This window comes from Sander vitreus, chromosome 14 (assembly GCF_031162955.1).
Source record: "Sander vitreus isolate 19-12246 chromosome 14, sanVit1, whole genome shotgun sequence".
NCBI lineage: Eukaryota > Metazoa > Chordata > Actinopteri > Perciformes > Percidae > Sander > Sander vitreus.
In genome coordinates, this window is record NC_135868.1 from 22,396,674 (window position 1) to 22,406,551 (window position 9,878).

Genomic DNA, 9,878 nt, shown 5'->3' on the forward strand with positions numbered 1-9,878 from the left:
TTGGCGTTTTCCAATTCATTTTGTGCACTCTTCATTTGTAAATAATTAAAAGATATATCAGCTATAAATATTCCGTTCTTCACAGTTTTTCTTTTTGCTGTGGGAGGAGGTGCTCGTGTAATGAGACTTTTGGCTGATGAAACAGGGTGTTAGTCTGCCCACCAGATCTTGATTCATCTTCAGAAACTCTAATGGCACACACCGGGCCGATAATGGCGAGGTCAGTGACTCGAGTCCGTTTGGTGTGTTCCGTGCCTTCGTCCGTTGGAGGAGCTGTCAGCCTTCATTTTGGCCGACCTGACATGCTCAGTCGGAGACAGTGCAGTCGGGACTCACCCGGAAATGGCAAGCAGGATGAGCGTGACCAAGCCTCTCAAAATCTGACGAAAATCTTTTAAACTGACCTTTGTTGATCTGAAATGAAGACAGATTCAGCAACTGCACGGCCTATTTCTCACTTAAAATGTTTTCAGGAACACGTTTCGGTGAACTATTTTAGTACAATGTGAGATCGTATTCTGCTGAATGAGTCACCATTAATGGCCGGTTGAAAAATCCAAAATCCGGAAGCAGCAGCCAGACCCATGTGACACGTTCGTCCAATCAGCTGCCAGTTTTCATTTTTGGGCAACAATACAGATTAGCGCCACCTGCTGTTATGGAGACGTATTACGTCTCGTCGCTTCGGTGTGTTCCGAGGCACTTTTTTGACCAACTTGGGGAGACTGATCAGTCCAACTGCCTTTTCTGCCAACGGTCGGCTGTCTGGTTGGTGTGTAACTGCCTTTACATCAACTAAGCAAAGGCTGATTGGTTGTGGGATGTAGAGAACTTCATCTTGAATGCATGGAGAATACACCTCAGGGCTGATACAGCCTCAAATGGTATATGTTGTAGTGGGATGCTAGAGCACCTAACTGGAAGTACCCTTGCAGTAAAATGATACTGCATGGAAACATTCACAAACTGACATGAGTTTCTCCATATTGCTGTTCGTTCTGTCAAACTCCTGCACACATACAGGCTGCAGTTGAGTATTTCATGGTGATGGACTGTATCATAATGCACTGCTCCGATAAGAATGTGGCCGTTGCAAATGCTTAGATTGAGTTGTGCTTGCGGAGGTAAACATCTCTTCATGTCGTGATGAGTGAGACATCGGCGTGGTCAACCATAACCATTTCTCGAATTCGGATGAGTTCATCGACAATGTGCTTGCCTGCTGTTGCTTCACTTGTAATGGAGCTGTATGCATGTTTAACTCTTTTAGAGGAAAATGCTAATTTCAGCCTGAAGGCATGTAGTGACAAATGAGAGGGATAGTGAGACTGCTATCCCTGCCTCTCCTCTCTCATGGCATTTCTTTCTCTAGCAAATTACTCATATTCCCTGTCCAGCTCTTGTTCTTCACAATGGTCACATCTGTTTAGCATTGGCGTTTGAAAGAATTCTTCTTTTTTAAAACATCTTTATTAAATTCGATGAAATTTTGAATTGTTTTGTGTGTTTTTCACACTTAATGTTAAAGGGTTCAAGCCCATTTAAATTGCACCAATTGTGGATGGTGTTACTCCTTGGCTGCATCTCAAATGAATCCAAGTTGCACACGGTTTTGAGGCAAGCACATAAAATCCCCCCAAGAGCTACACACACACGAGCAGATACAGATCGCTGAGATATCAGAGACACATACTGTAAATGCACAAGGCAACAGATGTCAATGTAAGTGTGGTAATAAGAAACCAGCGGAGGGGGAGGAGGCGGGAGGGTGCAGATAGCAGAGAGAGTAACAGCAGCCAGTAGCAGGTCGGAGCAGGCAGTGGAAACAGAAACAGCAGCAGCAGCAGGAATGATTGTCAGGTGTGATAAACACCAGAACATCCACTTGTGGCAATGTGATTGGTGATTCTAAAGTTGCTTTTCCATTACATGATACCTGCTCGAAGAAGCCGCCTGATTTAACTTTGTCTTCCATATGTGTAGCACGGCAACAGGGAAGTCCCAAAATAAAATTGTATGTATGATTTCTGCACGCACGTGCAGAGGAGTGAGCATGGAGAGTTGCAAAAAAAAAAATAATAATAATAATATATATTATATTTTGTACTTGTTTAGTACTAATTAGCAAAAATGTTTAAAGTAAGACAGTGAACATGGGAAACATACTTGCTAATCATCAGCATGCTAGTATTGTTATAATAAACATCTTAGCATGCTCACACGTTTTGCCTTTAGTAGCTTTGCGGATCTGTTAGCTTAGCTGTAGACTTAATTTGGTTTCACAGCGCCGTGCAGCAAACCGTCCTGACAACCGCCAACCTGCAAGACTGTTTCCCAAAAAGGCAAAGCGTTTTTAAAAGCAGTGCCGGCTGCCCAGCGATCCCCCTTGATCAAAAAACTGCTTCCCCTCTGCCATCTTCCCCTGGGCCAGTTACTCTGTGGTAGTGTGGAAGCCTCTTTTAGTCTTGTGTTACATTTGGGCAGCATCTTTGTGTAAGACTGCGAACGTATTTTAGGCCCTGTAAGCAAAAGATGTATAAAATGAACAGATCTTTGTCAAAAACATACTCATCTTTGGGTGTACATACTCAAATATATCAACATGGTGTCATATCATCTGCACTGTCATCTGTGGGAAAAGGAAAAATGCAACACCAACCAAGGCCAAGGCAGCTGTTCTTGTTTTCTTGTTCTTGTTTTCCTTAAAAATCTGTTTGCAACACATTTCGGCTCCTTGAACTTCATCGGAGTATACTGAAATGACATACACATTTGCTACTGTAGCTTCTAACGTGACGTTTATTTATTTTTTATGCCTTTATTTTCTCAGCATTTATAAAGATGTAGCCTATCATAGTCAAGCTTTCCTGGTCAAATAATGAATAAATTAAAAATAAAAGAAATACGGACTGAATAATTCTTTCCAGATGACTGCCAACAGTCTCGTTTTTGTCCAAAGAGTACCCAACCCAAAACACTGTTTGAGAAACATTCCCGCTTCCTATCGGTTTTCCACAGCAGATGAGATGTTACAGTATCCTATCAGTGCAGCAGACTCCCAGGCACCCAGAGATACAGCACCCACCCACTGGGATGGATGGGTCTGCCAATCAGCTGAGCAGACTGCGGCCCAATCCTGGGCTGTGTGATTCTCTCCCACAACAGTGTGACTCACACACCGAGCTTTGCAGTCAGTGGAGTGTATCAGCCTCCCTCTTCACAGGAAACGCTGCCACCACTTAAACTTTTCCATCTCATTATGCACTTACATACATACAGCTGCTAACAAACCCAGTAAATCAGCCGGGCAAACGTGCGCCCAAAGTGTGCGAAGAGCATGTTGACAACACAGACAGAAAATAGTTCCTGCGATGACACTGATGCTAGCTCATATGCAGGCATGATGTGTTAATGATTTTGCCACAGGAAGAAAGAAAGAGACGGAAGGAAAAAAAAGGCTTCAAGCATCACAACTCTCTCTGTATTTCTCAGTAGGGCTAAGTTTACAAAATGGTGAAGTCTGGCGACTTTCGTGCGCAGAAACTTGATTGAAGATAATTACCTCTTCTGAAGAGTCCATCAAGTTTTGTTAATCCTCTGTGTCCTCCTTTGCTACAAGTAACTGCGTTGGGGGGGGGGGGGAGGAGGTTTTGGAACGTCAACAGGCCGGTAAACACAGCATACAAGTGCTGCAAAACAAATATCATTTTGAGGACAAGTTGTGACCTAGAGTAAGTGTGTGTTTGTCTCCATTAGGTGTCCCTCCTGTTGGTGAGATGAGATGAGTCACACTCACAGCTGTGACTCATCTTCCCAAAGTAACACGATGTACTCATTCAGACAGAAACACAGCTCACAGACACACAGACACACACACACACACACACACACACAGCCATGCACGCTGTACCCATAACTACACCTCACACGCCAGATCTCACAGGCAAATTATATGAATACATTTCATATTGTGCATGTAGTACTCACTTTTGCAAACATTTAGTTAGGCTACACGTGCTGCTCTTGTTGTCATTCCTTGCTAGCAAAACATTGGCCAGAACCTGTGATTTAAAAGTTGTAGCTCTAAAATGTCACCTTTTCAGGAGTTTAACGTGTTTCAGTCCTGCTGTCAGAAATCAGGAATCACTTTTTATCACTTTAATGCCACTTAAGAGAGATTAAAAATGTAAGATCTATTTGTATGAGTAGTTCATGCAATGTGTGGCTTGGAGAACCAAAACCTAGCTAAAAGAAGCTTAAAGCAGCTAAAAGCTGAATGAATCTTATTCCTCAGTGGCACCAGCACTAAATGCAACCCTTTTAAGAACAATTTGATTGAACATACATATAATAAATACCACTTGCAGTAGGTTTCAAATAGGTGTAAATTGTTGCCATTGTGGAACAGATTGATTAAATGAAACCAAACACTAACAAAGCCGAACACATTTAGGTATGCCGATGACAAGTTTATTGTTATGCACTAGTGATACTCGATCCTTACTTTATTCCATTATCTTCATCGTAGCCAATAACAAATGAGACATCAATAGTAACATCCAGTGGAATAGGGTGCAGTTAACCAACAGGACATCATGATTATTCTATTTTTTACATTTCTTTTTCTAACGTGTACTGTCTATTATTCAAGTGAATTTCATTAAACCGGAGGACCTGATCAAACAGGTGGACGTGACCCGCCGCTTCACCACTCACTGTGTGAGCCTGTAAACAAAAATTCTGATTGGAGTGTAAACAAAGAGAGGGGAAGTGCTAAGCCAATCGGAAAAGAGTCTTTGTTCGGAGTTGAAAATGGAGCACTTGAAGCCCAACTGTTGCCTGGAGACACATTGCAAGCAATTAACAGAGCCAGATTACAGTGGGGAAAAAATAGGTGATATTGTCAATGGGGCATGAATTGTGTGTGGGTGTGTCAGGGAGCGGGTGAGTGCATGTGCACGCTGTACATGTGTTGAATACCGAGCTGATCTTACAGGAACAGCATTAGTGGAGATATGTGAAAATGTAGATATTAGTAATGATTTATTTTTATCCTTAACCTTTCTTCTGCATGTGAGCGGCAAATTTAATGTCCTGCAATCCGTGTGCATGTGAATGGAAACATAATGTCTTCTATGTGATCTATGCAATATCATCATCTTGTCTAACTACTCGGAAAGATTGTATCACTGCTATTTAAAAAAAAGTATTGATACAAATATTGAGCGAAAATACAACAAACGCCATCAAGTGGAAGGTGAAAACACATCATTTTCTACCATTAGTCATTCGAATTCTGCTCTCTTTGAGTGTTGAGGTGGACATTACTCACTGTATTTTTTTGTAAATATAACACTAGTGCACTGAACGAACACAGTCTATGTTCAACAACGATATCCTGGTCCTGTAACATGAGGTGTTTAAGAGAGCCACAAGGTCTCTGGTTGTCTTGGGGCCTCATTTATATGTTTTAATTCAGTTTTATTAAAACAAATAGATGATCTATTTAGATCAAGTTGTGCTTTTGAAGCCAGATATGTGTTTATAATGTGTGTAAATACTATGGCTGCCCCCTCTTAGTCGATCAGTCAACGAATCGGTCATTTTTGGTCCTAGTCGACTAAGATTTCTTTAGTCAATTAGTCGTCTTTATGCTTTTTTCATGCTGAATGAATGAATTTCCACGAAACTTATGAGTAAATCTCTGATAAACACAAGATTTAAAGTGGTGCTTTTGCATGATTCTTTGTGGAGAAACTCCAGATCTTACAGATCTGTCGATTAAATCAACATATGAGTTAGTCGACTAAGAATGTTTTTAGTCGAGGACAGCCTTATAAAATACCCTGTCTCTGACTGTCTAGCTGGCGAGCTAACTTGCTAACCAGCTCGACTAGGCTAGCACTAGTCCATCACAATAGCTCCCAGAGCTTCTCTCTATTTTCTCTTTACTGTTCTGTTTGCACTCCCTGGAATTTTGTTCCCCGTTGTACAGCATTACACTAAATAAAAAGTTTTTGGAGAGGGAATGTAAAGCTCTCCAAGCTCACAATCTTCCCATCAGTCAGGTAGCCAATTAGCTTAGCCCGGTCGACGAAGGGTACAATAAGTTCACACAGTTTATTCAAATTACATATTAGTACCGTTGACTCCTCTCAGAACTGTTTGCACCATTCCTCTTTTGTGGAGCAGTTTATCTGCTAACAGGACGGTTAAATAAAAGTGGATAGTGCAATAGAGCTAATAAGCTATGATAACTTGCTCTATTTTTGTCTCTCAGGCTCTCCATCCATTTAGAGGTAGGCGTTGTCAAGACGGCGCAAATTATTGTGTCAAAGTTGAACTCTACATGAAACATTTGCACAGATTATTTGATGATCACAGCGATTCAATGGGAATAAATTAGTTTTACCCTTTTAAATCCTGGCGTGTCTAATTACAATATCACAAAACAACATCCATTTGAACAATTTGCATGCTAAAATGACACTTCATTGTCCTTCAAAAACAAGACAAAAACCAGGTAAATGAGGACCCAGGACTACAACAAAAGCCTGTACACAATGTAGCTCAGCAGGGATATTTTTTAAGAAGTGGACTGCACAATTTCCACTTTCGACAGTGTGATGGGTTTGTTCCCCTCTATACCTGGCGGATTAGTGACCACATCCCCGGGATCCCTAAATCCCTTCCACTTTGACCCTGACTCTTCTCTCCGTTCCCCTTCCCCCGGTCTGTGGAACAGCCTCTCTTTCAAGTTGGCCCTGGGGAGGATCCAAAAGACAACCCCCATCGCCGCCAGGGCTGAGCCGAAACAGCAGAGCCCGATCCCGGCTGCGGTGCTGAGGTGCAGCCCCCTGTTAAACCTGACAGCCCGGCTGTCCAGGAAGAACAGCTCCCCCTCTCCGAACGACTCGATTTTATGGGGAGTAGAGTAACCGACTGACAGGCTGGCAATACCTGCAGTCAGGATCAGGAGACCCAGGGCCAAGGACACCTGGAGGGAGAGGGAGACAGAAAGAAACCAAACGTGGATTTATGTGCAGACCTGGTCCTTTTTTTTCTACAGGGGGTCCTATTTGCTCAGTGCTCTTCACTTCTTGTTAGGAAAGGTCACTTTGTTGTCTGTGATGCAAAAAAAATATCCAAATTGCCAAATGGGCAGGGGGCTTACATGCAATCCCTCACCTTTACAAATACCACCACACCACTGCTTGCACTTCATCATACAGAGTTTAAAATGCACTGTTTGCACATTATAACATATAATGTATATCACAGAGAGGTTTTTTTAGAGTTATTACACTGGTGAAGCTTAATGCTGGCAGGTGAAAACAATTAACAGACACACCATCTCTGTCTGCAACAGTGACAAGGACAGCAGTCCATGGGGAGTTTGGCAGTCTAATCTTGGAAATAAAAGAGGAAAAGAATCTCAAAATAAGGTAAAATAAAATATTACACCTTTTTTTCAAATGGATCGTCATGTTTTGTTGAAAAGGGGTGTTCACCTCAGGCTTTTCCTATCACAGTAAGACTCAAAATAGCATGTAATTGAAATGACTGATTGAAGATTAGAAAACGATTATTGTTTGGGTTAAAATCTGTACGTTTGTTACGTTACTTCACTTCCGGTTAAACACGTGACGCAGAATGTGACATATTTACGTTTGTTAAAAAAATGGTCTCTCCTGGTCGAACGCATGGTCTCCTGGGTGAAGGTCCTGCATTTGTTCGATCCATCCACCACTCAACCTACTTCCTTACGTGGAATTTGGCGCTCTTGTACTTCGTCACCCTACTTCTTGCTTTGCTCCTGTCATGATAATACGGCCACTAGAGGGCACCGCCACTATAAACTGAAATATGGCTCGTAATTGCTGCTTGAACAACCGACTTATGGGGGTGTTTTTTTTTCGGGGGAGGAGAGCCTCTAAAATACATAATATGTTTCACTAACAAATAATGCAAGAAAAACGAGAGAGGCTGAGCAGTGAAAGTGCATAGACACCAACAGACACAATGAGCAACCACATGATGGTGAGTGATGTTAGCAGATTGGAGAGTGTAGCTGCTCTACCTTCCAGACTGCTGAGTTCCACCACAGGGTTGACCTCTGGCTCTGGGCGAACCCCGGATCCTCGGGGTCTCTCTCCCACATGGAGGACGAGCACTCCTCATAGAAGTGGTGCAGATAGGAACGAACCCCAAACTGAAGACAGCTAGAACCCGCCTGGGAGGATGTTGTGCACAAAGGGACCACATTACATGGGGAAAAAAAAGTCCTTACATAGTTTGGTAACACTTTACTTGAAGACAACATGACATAATGTCATCCTGTTTAATGTCAAGTTTTCTTAATAAGGACACTCCAAAGAAATGTAATGTCAAGTTGTCATGACAAATACATCTTCTGGTAATGCCATCCTGGTTAATCTCAAGTTGTCATTACAAAGAAATCCCAAACAAATTTAATGTCAACTTGTCATAATCAAGACAACCCAAACAATGTCAACTTGTCATGACAAAAACCAAATGACACTTAATGACAGAAGTCATAACCGTTTATGACTTGTTTATAACATTTATGACACGTTCATGACAGTGTCATGTCATAGTTATGACAGTGTCATGTCACGATTATGTCGATACCTTCAAGTAAAGTGTTACCCATAGTAATTTGCCTGCAGCTGTCTATCACGTTTGAAGAAAGCAAAGTTAACACTTCTGATTACAGTCCGCAAATTATAGGCTAGTGTAATATATGGAGTATCAATAAAATACTAACTTGGTACATATGCCAGTATGAATACATAAGTACAAGGAGTACAAATAACTTTGGTTTTGCGAGGTACTTTAACTTCACTACAACTTTTTAATTTGCTCTACCTATTTGATTAATACGAAGTACAGTTATACTATTACTGGCAGAAAGAAGGGAGAAAACAAGGCGACAGTGTGGTTTGACAAGTGTTAAAGTTAATTAACAACACTTACTGCTGTTCTGAAGGTATTTCCAGAATAAAGACTCTCCTAATTATCTGGATGAAAAATAATTCAAAGTAAATTTTTGAGGATTCTAGAAAATCCTTCAGGACTGTGTTGTTAAATGACCATTAATACCAGGCCAAAGACCTGTTAAATAAAGCAGCCCATGGTAGTTTTCAGTTTGTATTTCATTGGTACCCTATGTATAAATGGTTTCCACAGAAATATGAGGGCTGTAAATTAAAGTGTCACCAAAGCATATCAGATGTCCTCAGTCTATCTGCCCACCGTTGATCATACAACTATTTTAACTGTTACAAAATCAAATTAAACAAGAGTTTCACCCAGGAAAAGCTCACCTCACTCCTGGAGGATTCTCCTCCTGAGCCAGAGACACAGCCCTCAGAGCACAGCGCCATCAGACCTTGCACACTTGCAGTGAAAGAGAGAAACATTCTGTAGGTAATACATATTCAGAGCCCTGGACAGATTGATATGTGCACATGTCAGGCTGCGTTGTTGTAACACAAACACTGTTTATCTCCTGAATATGGATCTTCCTCTATAAAAGCCTCCATCCCTGAAGAAGGCTGGTTATAAATCTTGGCCTGTGTCGTCGGTCAGGTTATTGTTGCCGCATGTGAACGATTGACGGCTGCTGTGGCCCTAGGTGGCTCTATTACCACCCACGGATGAGTCACACAGATGCAAGAGCGTGCAGACTCTATTCTTCCTCATACACATTTGCACGTCTCTCTGTTGTTATTCTCCCGAGGCGGTTTGATTGATTTCTTTCATTCTCTCGCCTTCAAACAGTTTCTCTTAGCGGCTACACATGGCTGATCTCAGTCTGTACTGTACAGTGAGTTTAACCTGACTGCAATTTCAAA

The 9,878-nt window shown here is 41.7% G+C and overlaps 1 protein-coding gene across 1 annotated transcript; it reads right to left on the reverse strand.

Annotated features, from left to right (window-relative positions):
- Positions 1-6,479: 6,479 nt before the first annotated feature.
- Positions 6,480-9,407, reverse strand: nrsn1l (neurensin 1-like). The gene is made up of 3 exons (XM_078267042.1): positions 9,348-9,407; positions 8,081-8,233; positions 6,480-6,997 (listed from the first exon to the last, which is right to left on the reverse strand). Exons 1-3 carry the CDS (start codon positions 9,405-9,407, stop codon positions 6,587-6,589), a joined length of 624 nt encoding a protein of 207 aa, XP_078123168.1. The 3' UTR covers positions 6,480-6,586.
- Between the last annotated feature and the right edge of the window lie 471 nt (positions 9,408-9,878).

Coding starts and splice junctions, on each gene's coding strand:
- nrsn1l (XM_078267042.1), bottom strand. CDS start 9,407: ATGGCGCTGTGCTCTGAGGGCTGTGTCTCTGGCTCAGGAGGAGAATCC. Junction 8,234..9,347: donor GAGAATCCTCCAGGAGTGAG/GTGAGCTTTTCC, acceptor ACATCCTCCCAG/GCGGGTTCTAGCTGTCTTCA. Junction 6,998..8,080: donor GGAACTCAGCAGTCTGGAAG/GTAGAGCAGCTA, acceptor CTCTCCCTCCAG/GTGTCCTTGGCCCTGGGTCT.